The following is a 23,883-nucleotide window of genomic DNA, read 5'->3' as shown; positions in this document are numbered from 1 at the left end:
AATTTGTTCTGTGCAGCGCAAGCAAATTTAATAACATGCTTGCGCTGAGTTTGCTTTTAAATTGTCTCTGGTGTCTCCACAAGTGGGATACCAGAGGACAAAAGGGCCAGAAAAGTGTATGGTGCATGTGTATGGAGCCTGCTTGTGGGATTGCGTGTGTGTAGAGTGTGGTGTGGTATTGTGTAAATAGGTCAATTTCATTTGTGTTTGTGGTGTAATATGTGTGGCTAGGGGCTGTAGAGAGTGTGTGTGTATAGGGGGCATAGTGTTATAGGGGATGTAGTGAGTGTGTGCATATGGGTTGAAGTGTGTGTGTATAGGTGACGTAGTGTGTGTAGGGGTTGTAGAGAGGGTGTGTTTAGAGAATGTTGTATGTGTTTGCTGACAAGGAATGTAGTGTGTGTGTGTAGGTGGTGCAGTGTGTGTGTGTGTAGGAGATCTACTGTGTAAAGGACCCAGAGTGTGTATAGGAGATTGTGTGTGTGTGTGTGTGTGTGTGTGTGTAGAGGATTAAGAGTGCATATAGGGTAAGGGATCTAGCGTGTATCTGGAGCGTAATGTGTGTAGTGGTGCAGTATGAGGGGTGCTTTAGTGTGTGTGTGTGTGTGTGTATATATATATATATATATATATATTTGGACATATTGTATGCGTGAGGGGCGCAGTGTGTGTGTATGTAAGAGGGGTGCTGTGTGTGAGGGTGTTTTTATGTGCCGTCACATTCTAGGTTTCTAATTTTATTTATATATATATATATATATATATATATGTGTGTATGTGTGTGTGGGAGTGTGCTGTATATGTGTGAGCGAGGGTGCTGTGTGTGTCTGAGGGTGCTGTGTGTTTGGGTGCTGTGTGTGTGTGTTTGGGTGCTGTGTGTGTGTGTTTGGGTGCTGTGTGTGTGTCTGAGGGTGCTATGTGTGTGTCTGAGGGTGCTGTGTGTGTCTGAGGGTGCTGTGTGTGTCTGAGGGTGCTGTGTGTGTGTGGGTGCTGTGTGTGTCTGAGGGTGCTGTGTGTGTCTGAGGGTGGTGTGTGTGTCTGAGGGTGGTGTGTGTGTGTGTCTGGGGGTGCTGTGTGTGTGTGAGGGTGCTGTGTGTGTCTGGGGGTGCTGTGTGTGTGTCTGAGGGTGCTGTGTGTGTGTCTAAGTGCGCTGTGTATGTTTGGGTGCTGTGTGTGTGTCTGAGGGTGCTGTGTGTGTGTCTGAGGGTGCTGTGTGTGTGTCTGAGGGTGCTGTGTGTGTGTGGGTGCTGTGTGTGTCTGAGGGTGCTGTGTGTGTCTGAGGGTGGTGTGTGTGTGTCTGGGGGTGCTGTGTGTGTGAGGGTGCTGTGTGTGTGTCTGGGGGTGCTGTGTGTGTGTGTATGGGGGTGCTGTGTGTGTGTCTGAGGGTGCTATGTGTGTGTCTGAGGGTGCTGTGTGTGTCTGGGGGTGCTGTGTGTGTGTGTGTCTGAGGGTGCTGTGTGTGTGTCTGAGGGTGCTGTGTGTGTGTCTGAGGGTGCTGTGTGTGTGTCTGAGGGCGCTGTGTGTGTGTTTGAGGGCGCTGTGTGTGTTTGTGTCAGGGTCTTACCTGAGTTGGGAGTCTGTAGCGCAGATATGACGCTCACCCTTGCAGATAGCCACAGACCGAGGTGGTCAGGTAAGAATTCACCTGGCCTGTGGGTCTGTGCACGGGGGCTGTGCAGGATGCAGTACCAAATTCGCAGGACAGGCAAGGACAGAACCAGCAGGATAGTCGAGGGATAGCCGAGGTCAAAGGATGCCAGAGTTCAGAATAACGTAGTCACAAGCCGAGGTCAAAAATACGAAGCACAATAAACAGGAACACTGGTACGACACAGGAACACAGATCAAAGACTTGACAATGATTGCAGGGCGAGGCTGGGTTTAAATACCCTGCTAATGGAGATCAGAGTCAGGTGAGAAGCAGGCAAGTCATGGTGCAACCCCCGGTGTAGTAGCCAAGCCAGAATGAACAAGGCCGGAATCAGAAGTCTCAGGTAAAGCCGCTGTGGCTCAGAGGTAGAGAGCAGGGCTGGGATAGACAAGTACCCCGGTTCAAGTCCCCTGTTGGGAATTCCAGGAACGACCACGTCTTGCCGTCTGTCTCACAGGTGAGTACCCTGACAGTACCTCCCCCTTCAAAAACGACCTCTGGGCGTAAGCAGGCTCCTCATCGAAGTAATCCGTCTCACCAGTGTCACTCTCAGAATCCGTCGAGTCCCCATAGTGAAAGTCCTCAGCATGGGATCCCTGATTAGTTCGGGATTTCCCAGTACCAGCTTCTGGTACAGCTGACGATCGGTCTAGGTTCCGGGTAGGGGTGACAAAAACTTCCACCACTTCAGAAGGGACAGTGCTCGCAGCTAGCAGTGCTTTTTCGAACACTTCCAAGTCTTTTTTACAGACCGTAGTGCCATTAGAAGAAATTACACAATCCTTGGGTAAATCCTTTTCAAGTGGGTAGGAAGTAGTGGTGGTAATACAGGAAGCAACTTTGGTAGTAACAGCAGACGACTCTGGAGCAGGAGGTCTAGGAGGGCGAACAGGACAAAGGGTGATGAAGTGTCCACCTTCTCCACAGTAAAAGCACAGACCATGGCTTCTCCTTCGGTCCCTCTCTCCCGGTGTGACTTTGCAGTGGATACGTCCAATTTGCATAGGCTCCTCAGGATCAAGTTGAACACAGGATACCTCTGGAGTTCTCCTGGGAACTGAATCATAAGAGGGTATCACTGGGGTGTGGTGACGTAGACTCCGCGATTTTTTAGTAGTAGAAGCTGGCTTGGGCTTAGTGATCCTGCACTGTGAGTCCAAGGCAATAATAAAGGACTCCCAGCTGACAAGGACAGGACTCTTCCTCTGCAACATTTGGTAAGACCAGGTTTTAATGCGTCCAGACAACAGGTTGATAGCCGCTCTGACCCTGATGAAATCCGTGGCGTAAGTTCGAGGCTTTAAAGAAAACAATACCTCGCAATCCATCCTGAATGACTGGAAGGACGTGTAGTTACCATCGAATCTGTCGGGCATGATGACAAAGGGTTCCGGAGCTGGATGTACTGCGCCTTTAAGAGATAAAAGTTCCTGCTGCAACTCCGAAACAATCTGGGCCAAGCTGGATACTTGCTGGAGTGAGGGTGAGCACATTTCTGCGGACTCCATATTGGTCAAGTCTTTTGTCAGGGTCTTACCTGAGTTGGGAGTCTGTAGCGCAGATATGACGCTCACCCTTGCAGATAGCCACAGACCGAGGTGGTCAGGTAAGAATTCACCTGGCCTGTGGGTCTGTGCACGGGGGCTGTGCAGGATGCAGTACCAAATTCGCAGGACAGGCAAGGACAGAACCAGCAGGATAGTCGAGGGATAGCCGAGGTCAAAGGATGCCAGAGTTCAGAATAACGTAGTCACAAGCCGAGGTCAAAAATACGAAGCACAATAAACAGGAACACTGGTACGACACAGGAACACAGATCAAAGACTTGACAATGATTGCAGGGCGAGGCTGGGTTTAAATACCCTGCTAATGGAGATCAGAGTCAGGTGAGAAGCAGGCAAGTCATGGTGCAACCCCCGGTGTAGTAGCCAAGCCAGAATGAACAAGGCCGGAATCAGAAGTCTCAGGTAAAGCCGCTGTGGCTCAGAGGTAGAGAGCAGGGCTGGGATAGACAAGTACCCCGGTTCAAGTCCCCTGTTGGGAATTCCAGGAACGACCACGTCTTGCCGTCTGTCTCACAGGTGAGTACCCTGACAGTTTGAGTGCGCTGTGTGTGTTTGAGTGCGCTGTGTATGTTTGAGTGTGCTGTGTATGTTTGGGTGCTGTGTGTGTGTCTGAGGGTGCTGTGTGTGTGTCTGGGGGTGCTGTGTGTGTGCCTGGGGGTGCTGTGTGTGTCTGAGGGTGCTGTGTGTGTCTGAGGGTGCTGTGTGTGTCTGGGGGTGCTGGTGCTGTGTGTGTGTCTGGGGGTGCTGTGTGTGTCTGGGGGTGCTGTGTGTGTGTCTGGGGGTGCTGTGTGTGTCTGGGCGCTGTGTGTGTCTGGGCGCTGTGTGTGTCTGAGGGCGCTGTGTGTGTCTGAGGGCGCTGTGTGTGTTTGAGGGTGCTGTGTATGTCTGTGTGCTGTGTGTGTGAGTGTGAATGTATATTTTATTTACATTTTTATATATATTTTGTATTAATAAAAAAAAAAAAAAAGTTATATCCCCCCCTCCTCCCTTCTTACCTTTTAGCCTGGAAGGAGGAGGGGAGCTGTTCTGCCTGTGGGGAGAGGGGGATCCGTTCTGCCTGGGGCTGTGGGGTGGGGGGTGTGGGGGTGTGGGGGTGCCGTGCAGCTTCCTTCCCTGGTGGTCCAGTGGTGAGAGTGAACTTTAGCCTGAAGGCTATAGTTCACTCTCGCGAGATCTGAGCGTTGCCGCGGTAACCGCGGCAACGCTCAGACCTCGCGAGAGGACCCGGCAGAGCTGCTGGCTCCGCTGGTCCTCTTGCCTGCCTCCCTCCCTCACTCCCTCTCCTGCCTGCGGCCGCCTGTCAGTGTCTCTGGGCCGGTGAGGGAGATCTTTGATCTCCCCACCGGCCCATGGAAGCACACAGCAGGGCCGGCGCTCGGGTAGCGCTGGCCCTGCAGAGACTGGCAGGGGAAATCCTGTGATCTCCCCTGCCGGCCTCGGCCCCACGGCCATCGCGGCCCACCGGGCATTTGCCCGGTATGCCCGATGGCCAGTCCGGGCCTGCATGTAGTCAATTTTATTCACTTCATCTGTCAGATTTTAATGTTGTGGCAGATCAGAATATACTGAAACATAGAATGTGATGGCAGATAAGAACCGTTATCTAGTCTGCCCAATTTTTACAAAAACTTTAATTAGTCCCTGGCCTTATCTTATAGTTAGGATAGCCTTATGCCTATCCCACGCATGCTTAAACTCCTTTACTGTGTTAACCTCTACCACTTCAGCTGGAAGGCTATTCCATGCATCCCCTACCCTCTCAGTAAAGTAATACTTCCTGATATTATTTTTAAACCTTTACCCCTCTTATTTAAAATTATGTCCTCTTTTTGTGGTAGTTTTTCGTCTGTTAAATATATATATCCAACATGGGCTTGGCACTCACATTCCTTTCCTGTTCTTGCCTCGGTGCTATTTCATGCCCCAATACAACATCCCAGAGAAATGCACTCAGAGGGCTTGTAGTCTTGTGCAATATATCCTTTATTTGTGCAAAGGGTACAGTCAAAGGTACTGAAACGTTGAATGCATCTTTGCACAAATAAAGAATACATTGCACAAGACTACAAGCTCTCTGAGTGCATTTCTGTGGGACGTTTTATATATATCTATCAATTTAAAAAATAACTCGTTGATGCATTACTCTGTTGCAAAAGATTTTAGATCACTTTTTGGGTTAGTTTAAGTGTGTGCACATTGCTAAAGAACATTGTATTACTGTTGAGATCGATTACTGTTTATTGATTATAATACGGAGGTAAATACAATTTATAATATTATTTATAATACAATTTCCACATTTTTTTTGCTAATATTTCCAATTCATTCCAGTTCAATGCTTTGTGAAAACATCCCAAATGATACTTGTTGGCCATAAAACCTTCATAAAACCTTCAGGTCTCATTTATAACGTTGTTACAATCAGCCCTAAATTGTTGATAATAATAACAGCTTGTATACATTTGCAGCCAAAAAAGACTATTTTCAATCCTCCAAGCCCATGTTATGCCGACCACAAATGTCCACTAATTCAAATACCGTCCAAGTCTTAGTATTTGCCTAAAATCTGAACGTGGTAAAAGGCTTAGCGAGCCCATATGCACTTCACCTGCAAATGTCTAATCACGCTGTCATGGGATAGTAACTGTCTTTTTTTTTTGTGTCCATGTGCAGAACTGGTCAGTTGATTGTTCAGCTGATAATGTGTATATATTTCTTTATCATGTGACTGTAGTGTTTTTGTCCTGTGTATTAACCTATATTTTTATTGATGGCTTATTCAGGACTGTATTTACATGTCAGGTGCCTGTAGCTACAATATTCCAAAGCACCCTCTACTCCCGACAGAACAATGCATGAAAAAGGCTTAATAACTCTGAAATGACAGATTTTTACAATGCTAAGACTGCAGGGACATGCTATAGACACCAGAAGCACTACATTAAGCTGTAGTATTTCTGGTGACTATAGTGTCCCTTTAAAGCTAATGTTAGAAGTGGATAAAGGAGAGTTTAAGGTTAGGGAGTAGTTAATGTTAGAGCTATATTGCATAGGGTGTTAAATGTCAATAAGATTAATAGCTTGAGAGAGATTGATGTTCTAGCACAAGGGCCATTTAGGATTATTGCGTTTAGGACTAGAGTTTGGTTAAATTTAGTATTGGGGTATATTATAATTAAAATATATCATTATAAGTGCTGGAAACTGGAGTCCCCTAGTGGTCAGCCCCCTGTAGGCAGGTGCCTACTGACTCAGTGGGTAAATGTATGTGTGTTTAGTACTACCATGCATATATTTTTCCCTTCTAACTATTTTCACAGGTCTTACAATCAGATAATAATATATATTTCCACGCACACACTTTACTCAAAAATGTGTGAATTGTAGTGAATTTAAAACCTAGTCACACTTTGCCTATTTTAGTCTGAATCCTGCAATTTGGTTCTTAATTTATCACAATTCCCTATTCAGCAAATCAGCCTTTTCGGAACTCTGCATTTCTATGAAATCACTTACCTCATTTTATCATCCTCTACTGGCAAATAATCTGTTAAACATATGGTAACATGTTGCACAATGCATGTACGTGACCAACGGCTGAATATAAATGTGTACTTTTTTTGAAGGTACAGTTAAGTTTACAACGTTCTAATGCGTATTTTTTTTCCTGTGTTTTTGCAGCAGACTTAGCAGAGATACTCCAGGACCACAGAAATGGTAAGTGTGTACTTAATGCTATCTTCTAATACTTTTTATACGCTGTTATAGAGTAGAATGGTTATAGGGTGTTTTGTTGTTGCCCTAGCTCTGAGATTTAACCCATACATTGGACGATGGACAAAACTGTGATTAAACAGACTTTGACAGATGTTAAAATTTGGCAGTTTCTTTCAAATTATTTGTCATTGGCTTTACTTTGATGCTGGACACTATGTAGAAGTTTGTATCATTCATTCTGTCATCCCATAATACATGAAATAAATACCACAAAAACAATTGGCATGTAAGAACATTTTTAACAGCCACATCTCCCCCAGGTAATAATCTATAAAATCTATTGCACTCATATTATGCCCACGTTTTATATCAAATAGAATGATGCAATTCACATTTTTTTTATTGGCTACTCTGAGTTGATAACATGATTTATGAAATGAAAATACACGCTCACTCTGGTTTGGACTGCCATAGTCTGCATTCCTATGTATATAATACTTATTTTATATATTGTACTGTCCGGACTGCATAGGTTTAAGTTAAAGGAACACTATAGTGTCAGGAATACAAACATGTATTTCTGACAATATAATGCTGGTGTGGCTGTTTAGGTGACCAGCACCAATCGTGCTTAAAATGTGGTTTTGCTCACCATTTTTCCCTCCATGGCCAACCCAGTGCATTGAGAGGTCAATCAACATCTCCTTATACAGCACTGGATAATTTGTTGGCGCTATATAAACAATAATAATAATGCATTTCTTTGGGGAGAGTTAAGTGTCTCCTTGCAAAGTGTGGAAACACTGAACGCCAATGCTGCACACTGTCCACCACTGGATCAGGAAGCATTTCAAGTGGCCGTCTGAGTGACTGCATCTAGAGGTGCTACTAGGCAGAAATGTAAACACTGCCTTTTCTTTCAAAAAGCCTGCAGGGGCATGCTATAGACACTATAACCACTACATTAAGCTGAAGGGGCTCTGGTGACTATAGTGTCCCTTTAAATTACATTTTCCAGTCTGTGCCTCCTTACTTTACAATTCAGCAACGAAATCCAATCAATAACTTTTTTCTTATTTTCTGTTGATGTTGCACAACAGTTATTAAAGCAATTACTATCCAAATTACATGCACCATTTTACTGGCAGTAAAGCTACCAAAGTCTTAAAATCAGTCCTATACTATGATTTTTAGTGTTAACCTCATGATGTTGTACATGACAGGCCAGTTTTCAAGGTTATGCACTGAAAAAATTACTCTTTGTAGGGTTTTTGATTACATCACAAATTGAAGGTTACAGTCTGTTGACAGGTGTGTCATTAACACATTATGTTCCACAGAACACGTATTGTGTGTTTTTCTTTAGGGCATTGGAAGACACATTTCAGCTATTGTGTGTATGTGTGTATTTGTTATGTTATCAATGCAGGCTGTGGTGGATATAATGCTTGGAGCAAACTTTAAACAAGGAATTATTAGGTAACCGTGTCACCTTGTATGTGTCACAGTGTCCGTAATTCACCTCTCTGTGGTCCAGTGATGTCCAGGATAAATTTTAGGTTTTAGTTTCTGAAATTGATTTTGATGCCAGTTGTTGACCAGCTAATTTCTAATTCCTTTAAACTGAACAGGAGCTTACATAATTCCATGATCCTATTTGCATCATGAGTTTTTGGATTGATCATAATTTCAGATCTTTATGCACAAACTGGTATGTGGTAATTTATATGCTGCAGTTCATAAGGTATGCGTACCCTGTGGTAATTTGGATATTGTCTACCAGAACCACATGAAGGAACTGTAATGCTGGCAGCCATGGCAGTCGAAGGCTTTCTGTCAGCCGGGCGTTGCACACCCCCTTTAATAGGTGGACATGCCCACTTCCTGGATAAGCACACCCACTATGGATGTCACCAATGACGCAAATTGACGTTGCACCCTTGAAGGTCCACCCATACATCCTAATTCCGTGTCTCCAAATGCTGTGGTACCATGCACGCCACTAATATTAACTTCCTAAATATGAGCAAAGAAAGCTGTGAAAATGTATCTTTATTGTTCAACATTTTGATATTTTGTTAAATAAATACACAAACATACTCTTGAAGGACATTGACATTGATATTCTACATTTTTTCGTACATCTGAGTGACTAGGAACAGAAAATTGTTCAACCATAACTTCTTATTTTACAGTGTTATAAATATGAGGTAACACATAGGCCAAATTTCCTTAGTCATTCTTCACAATGGGTAAAATCAAGGAATATAGCTATGGCGTACGACAAAAGGTTGTTCACAAAATGGGAAGTGGCTATGTTTTCAAAAACATTGAAAATGTCTATTTTCACCATCAGGGCAAAAAAAAATAAGTAGTTCCAGTCAACTGAAAATGCTATAAATCAGCCTGCAGATGTGAGTTGAGTCAAAATGTCTCCAAAACTACAATATGACGTCACCTACATCACCGCAAGTCGTTTGGAAGGGTTTCAAGAGAAAAGCCAAAAAACAAACAAACACAAGTTTGCCAGACACTACTGGAACTTCAAATAAGATTGGGTTCTATAGTAGGATGAAACCAAAATAGAGCTTTTTGGCAATAAACCAGAGATGGATTTGGTGCACATAGAGAGGTAGCCATATGGAAAGGTACCTTATACCCACAGTTAAATATGGTGGTTTGGGGGCTATTTTTCTGCCAGATGATCTGGACATTTTGTTAGAATGCATGGCATCATGGACTCTGCCACAAGAGATTTTGTATGAAGGAGTGGCCTCCAATCCCTTGCAATGTATTCTTCTAACCTGGCATTGTAGGAGAATCAGAGCTGTTATTTTGACAAAAAGAGGTAGCACAAAGTATTGACAAAAATAGGGGGGGGGGGGGGCAATAGTTGTACCACACATATATTTAGCAAATATTTTTATTTTTGGATAAACCTATATTTTGTTTGCAATTGTTTGATAACCATGAGAGCAGAGTATTTGTGTGTATTTATTCAAGCAAGAGATTAAACAGTTAAACAGTAAAGACAATTCTTGTTTGCTCATATGTACCAAGGGTGCCAATATTAGTGGTGGGCACTGTATGTTTTCCCTGTCCATATATACTATACCTTACACATCAGGCCTTACATATCCATCGAAATATAGAAAATCCCTGAATAGAGAGTGAACTGTAGTGCTTATGTTTTTTGGAATATTCCTTTAAGGTGAACCAGGCATCAATAAAACATTTCTTTAAAAAGGCATTGAGGCGTTTATGCAAGTTAAACTGCTATGAGGGGATATGTGGTGCAAATCCCCCCTCTTGGTAATAGCTGCTGTTGCCCATGATTCTTAAGTATCCTTTTTTGCCCATTATATATTGATAACACTGGCACAATACACTCGAATGCATTATATTACTTACAATGCATAATAGCATCCTAAATTCCATTCATGTCTACTCTCCAAAAGTTTAAAATGAGCACGGCCGCACGGAATATATAAATTAGGTTATATTTTGGTTAAATAAGCCATGTCTATGCATGTTTTTGCAGGGGTCGTGCCCTTTAAAAATCTGGAATAAACCTTATAAATATAGATAAATAATCTGTGTTTTAATGTATAGAACGGCCGTTCTGTTTCACTCGGCATTACGTTAAGTCCTCTGCATATGTGATCCAGATCTTGCCTTTATCAGTAGATCTGCTGCAGGCTCTTTCCCTCTGCAAGCTGCTTCTAACATGTTACAATGCCTACTCGCTTCTGGCCTGGACACCATCTGCTCCCTTTACACTGATACCAGACTGATTTCCATCTAACTGATCCATGTTTTGCTTTGCAGGAAAAAAAAAAAAACTTTTTGGGCTGAAGCTTCATAAAGTAGATTTACCTTCAATCACCATTTAATAAATCTCCATCCATTAAAAACCATAGCTTGCCGCTGCTGCGTGCATTAAGCCTGATTATAGAAGCTGTAGCACGGGGGATGGGGAGGCAGCAGTCAGTACTCATGTGTTGCTCAGTTTTACCCCTGCTCCATGATAGCTCCATTCCCTCCTGGCTATGTGTATGCCAGCTCGTCCATTCTGGGACCTTTCCATTTCTACGTAACTGCAATGTCTCACTGTAGGTTCGTTTTCTTGTTTCTGCCCTGCTGAGCTGTAGCTCTGCTTAGGTGCTTCGTAGACTCTATGAATGAATGTAAAGTTTTCCATAGTGGCCTGGTGCTACCCGATTATTCATGGAGGGAAAAGGGCAAGCGGGCAAGAGACCTGCCGGAGCCAGAGGTGGGAAGTTCACTGGGTCCTTAAGAAGGATGAGTGGTTCTTTTAAACGCACATCATTAAGGGGCTCATCTTCTGGATCCCAAAAGGTATGTGCTTGCTAAGACATTCTGATAATCTGTGGATTGCTAGCGACTGTCTACTTATATTCCTGTATGAGCCGAGCTGTGTGGTGAGTGACCTGCGGAAAATGACAAATATACAAATAAGTTCTTGCATGTAACCTTTTTTTAAGTGCAGCTTTTATGGTAGGATATCACTCGGAAGCAAAAGTGTGCACAAGAGGTGTGTCAGGTGTGCCCAGATCTACCACACTGAAATGCTGAATTATCCACCTGTTACCCAGCTAAATACCTACCGGTACTACCTGCATGTTGTTAAATTCATTTTAACGTGATTGAAGTTAAATAGCATGGACTATCTTCATATGCAGTTTAATTGGTTATCACTAGACCGCGTATTTTGTAACTTTAAAAAAAAATGTGTTTGTTAAAATCTAGCTGGCATCTTTTTGTTTACATGATGAAGATTTTAATTAACAGATAAATGTGCGCCAAACCTTAATGAAATTATTCTCTGCATGCACATTTATGCAAATATCTATTGCATAGGATGCAGATTATTTCCTCGGCTAATTCAAAATCAATGCATGTGACAAAAAAATCCTTATTCATAGTCTATTTTAATACTAATGATGTTTAAAAAATTATGTGTATTCATATATTTTGTTAAAAGAAAAAATAAATTTCAGAAGAAAAAGAATGGTGAAGCACATACTGTAAATGGTTTCTTATTTTCAGAGAACTAGATACAGATTACATCGAGGTCCAGCCATGAGAGAGTATGTTCTACACAGAGTTGAGGAAAAATGTACTGACTTGGAAAATGCAGGCCAAAATATCGTTGAAGTTTGGCTTCAAATTAGTTTATTGTTGATATTTTAGAAAAAGGTCCAGGCGCACCAGGAAATTGACGAGGCAAAATGTAATTAAACCCAACAGTCAGCAATGTTTCAACCTAAATGGTAGTTTTCAAGCTTTCGGTCGAAATGTTGCCGACTATTTGGTTTCATTAAATTTTGCCTCATCAATTTCCTGGAGTGCCTGGACCTTTTTATATTTCTACTGTAGCTTGCGACCAGATGCTGGTTTCCTGGTTTGGTTGCACCCAGGATTGTACTTTTTGGATTGAGTGCAGTTCTGGATTTGATTTTGTTCAATTTAGTTTATTGACAGATTCTTTGCTCTCAATAAGCCAATTACTGGTTTGGATCAATTAAATTACCGTCTTTAAAGGCTTATTTGAAATCAATATTTATCGATATGAATTTTGAAACTGATACCTAAATACTTAAATTGAAAATATCGGATGAGGTGATTAAATTACATTTAACGGGCACACATGCCCAATAATTGGCCTCATTGGATTCAATAACAAAAAGTTGGTCACAGAGCACTGGCAGCCTGCCGGCAAAATAGTTAAAAATAGCCTAAGGTGGTCAATATGAGTCACACACTAGTTTAAGGGAGGTCTACACCAGTGGTGGCATGTCTACTAAACAGTGAGCAGTCTGGTGATTGGATTACAAGCCAACCAACCAGAGCACTCTGACTGAGCTTGCATAGCATGGCTTTTCCTGCCTGGCAGGCTCATTCTTTGCAGATCCCTCCATTGGTGAAGATGGATTCATTTTGTCTGTCGTGTTTTCTTTGTTTGTTTTTTTTAGTAGGAATGGCCCCACCTGTGGCACTAGGGAGGTATTAAACCTCCCTAATACTAATATGGGGGTCACATTGACCCTCATAGGTTTTTTTTATATATGTTTTTGATGCATATTAATCTGCATTTATATTTTAAACAGTCAACATGTTTAATGAGTTTGTCTTCTTGAGTTTCAGCTGGCATTAAATCCAGCTAAAATTCGATTAAAAAAAATAAAGTCAGAAAAAAGTTGGTAATTATCAACAGTTTTCTGCCATATCTGTCATTTTCTAACCTGTACTAACAAGTTATCAGGTCGAAATTTGATCATTTCAACTTAGTGAGAACAATTCGGTCAGTAACTGTCAATGTATGTTTTAAAATCAGTAATTTTTGCATGTAAATTCTATATAAAATTGAATATTCTCAGATTTATGGAAGACATAATATATACCAGATTTCTACACCTTCCCTTGCTGGGACTCATGCTACCTCCATTAACAAAAATGGGTTTTATTTTTAATTAGATCTTACAGCACATTGTGTTTACTTTGGAAATTCCAATCTCCTGTTCTGTTTATTAAACTTTAAAAGCACACAGGAGGCTATTAACAGAGCAAGAGAGTATAAATTCTAAATTAAACACATAGTGCAATAAGCGAAGCTACAATGTTTAAACTTTATTTTGGAAAGTATGTGGGAAAGCTGTGTGAGTCACAGCCAGCAAAGTGTGGCTAGGACTGCATAAACAAATTGACTTAACTCTTCAATTGCAGAGAATTGAGCAGTGAGACTGTAGGGGCATGAGCTATACACCAAAACTTTCCTTGAGCTAAAGTTGTTTTAGTGCTTAGGGTCCCCTTTAAATATCAATTTTTAACAGATATAGATTTTAAAACCAATTTGAGACAATCTAGAGTGTTTGATCTGTGTGTGTGCTGCCAGATCGTGGGGGAGGATACAGTGATTTGTGGAAGGCCTGTTTCAGTACGGAAGCAGACAAGCTCTGCTCAGGTTTGTCTATTGGCTTCTGTGAATCTACCAGGACAGCCGTAGTGATCACTGATGGGGAGCCCTTGTGTGGCAAGAGTGTCTGGTAGTGACTGTGAGGATGAAAGCTGTGGAGGAAAGCAAACTATGCAAGAGATCCTGACAACTGAGCATTTTCCAGCTCCGTTGTCAGTCTATAGATATTACTAAGCAAAATAGATTATTGTACGTAGTCACTCAAGATTTAATCAATCGTAAAAACAAACATCTTTGCAAGTAACTTACATCTGATTTCATATTCCTATCCAAAAAAATTTCTCAGAGACCTATGCTGTAGGTCCACCAATTTAGGACTTTGGCTACATCACCCATGCACCTTGCATCAGAGCCCCCCTCCCTCTGGGCTGAAGGGGTTAAAAGCCCATCAGCCACTTACCTTAATCCGACCTCTCCTCCTTCTGCCGACGTCAGCGCCGAATGTGCAGGCGAGGCAAGAGCCGCGCACGCATTCAAACCGCCCATAGGAAAGCATTACTCAATGGACTTCAGCGTGTCCTCAATGCGATTTTCATATTGCGGATTGCGGAAGCAGCCCTTAGTGGCTGTCAAGGAGATAACCACTAGAGGCTGGATTAACCCGCAATGTAAACATTAGATCTTCCAGCACATTGTGTTGACTTTGGAAATTCCAATCTCCTGTTCTGTTTATTGAACTTTAAAAGCCCACATGAGGCTATTAACAGAGAAGAGAGTATAAATTCTAAATTAAACACATATGTAGATCTATTAAGTTGGCTGAACATGGTGAATTAATATCATCCGGTTTTGACCTATGTTTCATTTTTACTGGATTTAAAGGAGCACTATAGTGCCAGGAAAACACACTTGTTTTCCTGGCACTATATGGTTATTAGGCCCACCCCCCCCTCCAACATAGCCCCCCTTCCGCTGGGCTGAAAGGGTTAAAAGCCCTTCAGCCACTTACCTTAATGTAGCGCCGGGCTCCCCGACGTCAGCTCTGAACGCGCATGCGCGGCAAGAGCCGCGCACTCATTCAAACTGATCTAGTTGCAGGGTTAAAACCAGGGGGACCTGGCACCCAGACCACTTCATTGAGCTGAAGTGGTCTTGGTGCCTATAGTGGTCCTTTAATGATAAGCCGATACGGTTGCTCGAAAAATATCGGAAGCACATTTCTAGGCCTTTTTAAATAACCCTGTTATTGAAGCTGTGGGGGTCATTTTAATGCCTCCCCTATGCCCCCACTTGCTGAAGTCAGTTGTTGTTTTTTTTTTGTGGATGGGTGATAAGAGCTTCGAAACTTTAGGCATCCAGGAAGTGGGGTGGACATACATTTTTTGTGCAATGTTATGTCCACGCCTTCTATATTTAATTATAGCCACCAACAGCTTGGGAAAACATTAGGTCCACCTACTTGTTCATATTAGAGCACAGTGGGGCTGTGGGGACAATAGGTCCCTTGTTTATTATTATTATTATTATTATTAGAGCACCTGCTGACAACATATGAGGCTGGGTGCACACAATAAGTTCCAAGCGTTTATTATTATTGTATCATTAAATTAATTAGCTCCACCATAGAGGTGGGGGCAGACCCTAAGATGCCCCCCCCCCCTGCTTTTTATTTTAATTGGCCACAAATCACTGCAAACCTGCATTTTTTAATTTGAACCTCTACCAAATGCCAAAGTGTGGGATACATGTACCAGGTGCCTTGTGTATCTTACTAGGGACTTGGCAGCAATAGCTACCCAGTCTGTAGTCTTTTATTATTGTTTACAAGACATGCCCCTACATGCCGCGTGAATAGTGGGGTCCTTGGGGAGGGGGAGGTAAAACCTCCCTTGTACTAATTAGGGTGTCATAGTGAATCCCTGTTGAAAAATGCTTTTTTGTAACTATTTGCTCTCAGGCTGCTTATGCTGCCAGTGGACAAATTGTAAAAAAACAACAATTTTTTAACAGCTCATTAGGTCTATGATAAATAGCATTTAATTGCCAAATCAGATAATTTAAACGCCAAGTGTAATATCGTTTTTTTTTTATATTTTCTGAAAATCAATATTATTTGAAGCTATATTTATTGACTCTCTATAATGCAGGATTTAATTTGATTGTAACCAATAAAAAGCTGATAAACTTCCAATAAACATTATTGAAGCTGTAGTTACAAGTGAAAAAAAAGCAGTTAAACAAACTACGTAAATAAATTTTTTACCCTTTTCATCATTGCCAGAGGTCCCATAATCCATAATTATTTCACAATGCAGAGAACTGGAAAGTGTGCCTGCAGGAGTGTATCTGTTTTTGAAACTGCCTGTGTGAGTTTCTGTATGTAAATATGTTTGAGTTTCTGACAAAGGCCAGATTTGCCAATAGGCAAAGTAGGTGTAGTGGGGCCAATCTCCTGTTGTGTTCTGTATTGAGATGCAACATCACTAATATGGTTTTGTGCCTGCAATGTCTAGTTTATAGGTCAGGAGGAGCCACCTTAGACGAATATGACACTAAACAACCACTTGATTCTAAAAATAATCAAAACTCTTTGTCAGCCAGGTCAAACATATATATACCGTATTTATTTAAATCTAATGCGTACCTTTTTAGAAAAATGAAGTTTCCAAAATTTGAATGCACATTACATTCAATGGCGCATTACATTCAGGGCAAAATTCTAAATTTTCCAGCGAATTGCATTCTGGCGAATTCACACTGGTGAATTAAAACTGGTGAATTCACACAGGCGAATTAAAACTGGTGAATTCAAAAAGACAAATTCACACAGGCAAATTAAAACTGGTGAATTAAAACTGGTCAATTCAAACAGGTGAATTCATACAGGCAAATTTCATTCCAGTGAATTCACACAGGCAAATTTTGTTCCTGAAAGAGAGCTTAAACACTTAAATTGAAATACCATCAATGTTACTATGGTATATGGCAATAAACATGTTCATTGTAGCACAATGTTGTATAGTAGTATCTTCTTGTATAAATGCCCATTACATACGCCAGTAAAAACATTTTTCAGATTCAGATTTGATGGCGCATTAGATTCAAGTAAATACGGTATTTTCTTTCTGTAGTTGCAGTGCATCCCCATGTTAGGAGACAGAATGTTGACCGCTGTACCTTCGATGTTCGGGCTAAACTTACTATTATAAATAAAACACCAAGTATAGGGTATAAAAAGGCCTCTGCCGATTTATTAAAATTCATTATCACACAAAACCTGTAACTATAAATAGGGGGGTTAACATGGACAATAAACCAAAACATGACCTAACCAAAAAAAAAAGAGGGAGACCGTCGGTTTTCTCGAGGGGGGCAATTGCCCCGTTGCCCCCCCAACGGATCCACCACTGAACACCTCCCCCCTACACTTTTTGCCTGACAACTGGTAGCCTAGCCCTACTCAGTCCCCTGTCATGTCTCCCTCTGGTCTATTCTGACCCCCGTGAGCTTCAGTATCACTACTTCTTTCTGCTCAACATTGTCTCTTTCTGTGAGAGAAGCATGTACTGGAAGATGAAAGGATATAATCTCACATTCTCACTGCCAACGCACAGCCTCTCTTGCACGGCAGATTCCCAGCAGGAAAGAGTAGTGATAGATAGGTATGATACAGAGCATCTCCTGTCCCGCATTAATGCATTTACAGGTTCAGTGCATCCCCCCACTAGACTACCCCAAGCCCCTTTAGTCATAAACCTCTTTACCTTAAATGCTTCACTTTCCATCATTGTGAAGAGGCCTCAAAAGAGTATTTGTGGCAGATTGTGATTTGAGGGATTACTGCATCCTCCAGCATGGATCTCTCGTTTTATAACATTCGATGTCAGAATGTGAGAGGATATGATATCACATCTCATTGCTTTAGTTGGAAACAACATTGTCCGACATGGAAGAATTCGAAATCTGTGACATAGGAGAGAATGACTAACCTTGCCTTTTAATCACGAGTTGGCTGGAATATGAGTCTAGTTATTGCTGTGACTTTGTTAACATTTACACGTTGGTGAACTCTCTGTGATCCGTACTGTTACACTAATTTTCACTATATGATATGTTGATGCATAACGAGAGATCACTTCAGATCAAAGCTTTTTCATGTACTGTTCAGATTAAAAGTTGGCAGGGAAAACACTAACTATAACTTTAATAAGTTAAAGAATAGTATTAGCAGATACTGTAGCACTCAGTAGCAGTGAGCATATTGGCTTGTGACATTACTTGTTGCACGTGTTAACATTAATATGGAAAGAACACATGCGTCCATTGATTTCGAGGTGTGTGCTCTTGTCGCTACTCGCTACAGCAGGATGTCCCAGGGTGCCAGCTTACCACTAGGGGTTAAACACTGGGGTTAAAAACTGCTTAGCCACATAGTTTGGAATCTGGCGCCCACCAACTCTGCCCAGCTACTTCCATTGCAGTCTGATGCTTGAACCAGGAAGCCTCAATTGGGTCATATAAGAATCTCAGCCTACCAGTAGATCCCCATTCAGAAAGTGAGAAATATACATACATTTAAAAAGAACTCTCAATCTGAGGCTTTCTGATACAAGTCTTGGAAAGTAATGGAAGTAGTTGGGCAGAGCTGACTGGCAATGGATTCAAGATTCAAAACCCTTTGAGGTAAGCTGCTGCCTGGAAACCTCATCCTCATTCCAATGAAGTTGTTATGGTGCCCAGAGTGATCCGTTAACTCTGCCTCAGGTCCATTGCACATGGATCACACAGACAGTGGTGGTACTACCATGGTCGCAGGAGTCGCACCTGCGACTGTGCCCGACACTTCAGGGGGCCCAGCTGCCCTGTCGACTCCTGTGACTGTGGGCCACCCAAACGTGGAGGACCCCAAGAGGAGCCCTGAGACAAGGCGCCCCCAATGTGGTGTTTTTTTAGTAAGGCAGAGTAGGCACCTGCTTACCCCACATGGCAGATGCCTTCTCTGCCAATATATGCTGGACCGGGGGGAAATGAGGCAGGCACCTGGAGTCAGTTGCGAGGGAGGCTAAGCTTGCAGTGCTTCACTCTTCCCTCTCGCACCCTCTGTGATGCTGGGAGCTGAAAAATCTAACGTCATTCCGGCCACGGCATACTAAACAGCGTGCGGGAGGAGTGAGGAACTGCCCCATACTGAACCCAAGGGAGATGACCCACACCAACCCTTCAAAAGGTATGGAGGCTGGATGGGCATCAAAAAATTAAATTAATTTGAGAAAGTGTGCATTAATGTGTATATGTGTGTGTCTGTCAGTGAGTATGTGTGTCTGTCTGTCAGTGTTTGTGTGTCTGTCTGTCAGTGGCTGTGTGTGTGTCTGTCAGTGAGTGTGTGTGTGTGTGTGTCTGTCTGTCTGTCAGTGTTTGTGTGTCTGTCTGTCAGTGTGTGTGTGTGTGTGTGTGTGTCTGTCACTGTGTGTTTGTCAGTGACTGCATATGAGTGTTCAATGAGTGTGTGTGTGTGTGTCTGTCTGTCAGTGTTTGTGTGTCTGTCTTTCAGTGCGTGTCTGTCAGTGTGTGTGTCAGTGACTGTATATGTGTCTGTCAGTGTGTATGTGTGTCTGTGTGTGTCTGTCAGTATGTGTGTGTCAGTGACTGTGTGTGTCTGTCAGTGAATTTGTGTCTGTCAGTGTGTGTGTGTGTATATGTGTGTGTCTGTCACACATGTTGCGGTTTGGAGAAACACAAGGAGGAGCTGGGGGGAGAGACACATGGATGGTCTGTCAGTGTTTGTGTGTCTGTCTGTCATTGTGTGTGTGTGTGTCAGTGTGTGTGTGTGTCAGTGGCTGTGTGTGTGTGTCTGTCAGTGAGTGTGTGTGTGTGTCTGTCTGTCAGTGTTTGTGTGTCTGTCTGTCAGTGTGTCTGTGTGTGTGTGTGTCTGTCAGTGTGTGTTTGTCAGTGACTGTAAATGAGTGTTCAGTGACTGTGTGAGTGTGTGTGTCTGTCAGTGTTTGTGTGTCTGTCTGTGTGTGTGTGTCAGTGACTGTATATGTGTGTGTCAGTGACTGTGGGTGTGTCTGTCAGTGAATTTGTGTCTGTCAGTGAGTGTGTGTGTGTATGTGTGTGTGTCTGTCACACATGTTGCGGTTTGGAGAAACAGAAGGGGGAGCTGGGGGGGAAAGACACATGGATGGGCTCGGGGGAGAGACACATGGAAAGGCTAGGGCAGCGATGGCAAACCTATGGCACTTGTGCCTTAGCTGGCATGCCGAGCCCGCTCTGTGGGCAAGCAGCCATAGGTTCCCGGATCGCTACTCAGGGCCAGCGCACCTTATGGGTACACTGCTGGCGCCAGTTGGCAGCCTTAGGCCCCCCAGGCGGCAATGCAGAGTAGGCACCTGCCTTCCGTAAACGGCATGCCTCTACTCTGCTTTCTTATAGTTGGTGGGTGAGTGCTCCCACTGCGCCCTCCGCTGATGCCGCCGGGAGACAGGAAAAGCTGAGGGTAGTGAAGGAAAGATGCTGAGGGGAGAGAAGAGGAGATGCTGGGGGAGAGAGAAGAGGAGATGCTGAGGGGAGAGAATGGATGGGCTGGGCAGGTGGGAGAGACACATGGAGTTTGGGGGAGGTGGGAGAGACACACGGACAGGCTGGGCAGGAGGGAGAGACACATGGGGGTTGGGAGAGACACATGAAGGGGCTGGGGGAGATACACATTGAGGGGCTGGGGAGGAGAGGCAAATGGAGGGGCTGGGGGGATGAGATATGTGAAGGCACTGGGGGTGGGGAGAATGGGTCATGTGGAGGGACAGAGGGGGAGAATAAGACATGTGGAGGGGATGGGGGAGAATGAGACACCTGGAGGAACTTGGGGGGAAAATAAGACATTTAGAGGGGCTGAGGGGGAGAATAAGACACGTGGAGGGACTGGGGGGGAGAATGAGACATGTAGAGGGGCTGGCCGGGGAATGGGACACTTGGGGGGATGGATGAGACACATGGGGGCAGCCCCAGGGCAATTTTTGCACCATGGCCCGTTGTTTCTAGTTACGCTTCGGCACACAGAGGATGGATTACCTATGCCCACAAGTCTGAAGGACAGAGAGTAACCCCTTTAAGGAAAGGTTTTGGCTGCTGATTGCTCAAAAACTGCATACTATGTCTATTTTTGATGTTCGTTTTCTTTGTACTGTTTGCCCCTTGATGAAGCATTGATGGGGGGCATTTTCTAACAAACAACCAGCAACTTTTACTACAAATCTTCAAGGCCAAAGCATGCACTTAAATAACATAAATAATAATTTAAACATAAACTGGATCATTTTTAACTGGGTACATTTCCAAGTAGCTTCTAAAATCTACAATATAATATTTCCTACAGACTCAATAAACCCATTGATTGGGATCAATGTAATATAGGTTAAACTGGAATGACCTGGTATGGTACGTTCGGCAGTGTCAGACATGATGTTGTGTAACCTGTCATTTTCAGAGCGTAGTTGGAAGTAGCTCAGAAAGATTTCATCTGGCTGTTATGCAAAATGTTGATGTGTGCTTAGAGGTTGCATGAAAAAGGCAGCTCCCTGGCCAAAGATTAATCTCTGATAATGGCACTGCAAAAGAGGTAACAGCTGGTGCGGATTAATATAACTTAATATCAGCTTTCATGTGATTAATAGATACATGGCTAAAACCTTTACCTAGGAAAAGACTGTCTGTCGCTGGGGCAGCGGTGCCGATGTATATGACTACACAGTATGTCAAGCTTTCATAACTGGCAATCTTGTGCTAATTTTAGGGGGCTGTTATTAGAGAACCCTAATAGCCATAGGCAGGTTACTAACTTGGGGTTCCTTTGTTACTTTTAGTATAGGGATTTTGAATGGGGGCAAATGTGGTCACGTATCTTCATTTCCGCCCTGAGCCTTGTCTAACTCTTGGGTCCAAAGTGGCTACCATCAGTCGTATAAAGGGTAATCCAGCTAAGTTTGTTTTATATGAAGCTGTCAATTGAACCTGAAATAAACAGATGAACCTACATAATTATAAGCAAGAACTGTTGAGTGAAACAACATATATGCTAATGTAAATGGCATCTATGTTAACCTCTTAAAAATGAAGGACGTGCTATGTCGTGCTGTATGGTCCTACAAAAAGTGGGCTTTATTTCCATAGGGTGGCATAGCGTGCCCTAATGATCAGGCCCTCACCCATGCTGCCGATCGTTAAAATATTTTGATATTAACCCCTTAAGGACCAAACTTCTGGAATAAAAGGGAATCATGACATGTCACACATGTCATGTGTCCTTAAGGGGTTAATATAAGCAATTAAGTCTATATGTATCAATTTGATTCTCAATGTATTTGATATATTATTTCTATATAATTATAGTATTTTAATAAAGGGACACTATAGTCACCAGAACAACTCCAGCTTACAAGCCATGTTTCTCCTGAACAAAATTATCTATGATAAGTGTTGTTGCACTCAATATGAAAGAGATAAATTAAGGTTAAACAGAGATATCACTCAAGTTCTTTGTTTTGTTTTTGTCAGAAGTTGTAGAATTGCCTCTGTCCTTAAGGGGTTAATATAGGTCAATGCATATTTAAGAACCATCTTATACAGACACAAAAAAACTCTATTTTTGCATTAATCAGCACCCATGAACTGCTTTAAAATTCCAGCTGTTATATCACCCTACAGTAATCTGCCTTGCTAAGCAATGGTTATGTTCTCTGATTGCTGCCAGTTCCAAGCTCTGTTCTTGTTTTACACTGTACAGGATTTATCAGATAACAGAATCTAGGTGTGAATTCATATCTCTTTATCTGCCATCTAAAATAGAAATCCTTAACTTGTCCACATGGCCATATCAGATTAAGGAATCCTAGAGCAGGGGGCTCAAATGATGTATATGGTGCATAGTGATGTTTTGAAGAAAAATGACACGTTATATTAAATGGACACTCTAGATATTGTAACTGCTTCATACTATTAAAGTTGTTATAGTGCCTGGAGTCCTCTGACATCATCCTCCCGTTCAGTGAGTTTTTGAACTGTTTACCGCTAAATGAGTTTTCCTGGCAGCTTTTCCCCTTTATGCTGATCAGGCTAATGAGGAATACACTTCAAAGAGATGAAGTGGTTATTGTGAACAGTGTCCCTTTAAGAAACCAAGCAGAACGTATACATGGGATCCACACCTGCATTTTAGTGAGCAAGCTATTTATGGGTCCTGGGGATAAACCCAAAATCCAAATGATTGTTAGGAATTGGTTATATTACTTTATTTCATAAATGGATAAATCTGTGCTTCTAATAACTGACCAGATTCTAACGGAAAACATAGCTACATGTTTGTATTACTAAAAAGTTTAAAAAGTTTTAACTCTATAAAAAATGATATAATTACAAATACAAAGGCCTAAGAAAATCAAACTTTGCAATGACATTCATACATATTTGAAATTGTTTATCAAGCTTGCCTTTTAAATGCAATTTTTTTTTTGGTTTACGAATAAATTCACAAAAAATTTGTGAAACACAGCTGGGTTTATAGCATGTTCAATAACAGAGTTATCCCAATTGTTAAAAAATAAATAAATTATATTTTAAAATTAAAAGAAAGATATTTCTAAAGGTGAATTCTGCTCTGGATAATACAAATAAGGGATCTAATTAATACAAATCGAATCCCTTAAGGAAGGAGGCAATTGTACCATTTCTAATCAAGCAAAACCAAGAATTTGACTATATGTCTCTTCACTCATAATTTACCTCTTTTTGATCAGTAAAACAGATTTTTTTTTCACATCATATATTTTATATCAAATATAATTTAATATGAATAAAATCTTAAAAAGGGGTAAGAAATGTTGTTATTCAGACAGCGTGGAATTTTAACTGGGAATGTCATCATCTGTTTCTTGGCTTTTGCTGCAATATAACACACATATCTGTGTTCAGGAATGTCTCACAAGTACAACAGTACTTTCCATCTACAGGTTTAAAGGGGT

The 23,883-nt window shown here is 42.2% G+C and overlaps 1 protein-coding gene across 1 annotated transcript in view; it reads left to right on the top strand.

Moving 5' to 3' along the window:
• The first annotated feature begins 11,097 nt into the window (after window positions 1–11,097).
• The window catches only part of TRPM1 (transient receptor potential cation channel subfamily M member 1), a 144,086-nt gene continuing 131,300 nt past the window's right edge, over window positions 11,098–23,883 (top strand). Inside the window, exon 1 of the mRNA XM_063449141.1 lies at window positions 11,098–11,292. Coding sequence (XP_063305211.1) covers window positions 11,161–11,292 — 132 coding nt within the window. The 5' untranslated portion in view covers window positions 11,098–11,160. The remainder of the gene's footprint in view (window positions 11,293–23,883) is intronic.

Source organism: Pelobates fuscus, chromosome 3, assembly GCF_036172605.1.
Source record: "Pelobates fuscus isolate aPelFus1 chromosome 3, aPelFus1.pri, whole genome shotgun sequence".
Lineage (NCBI taxonomy): Eukaryota > Metazoa > Chordata > Amphibia > Anura > Pelobatidae > Pelobates > Pelobates fuscus.
Note: the sequence above shows the minus strand (reverse complement) of the source record. Positions and strands in the feature narration are given on the sequence as shown.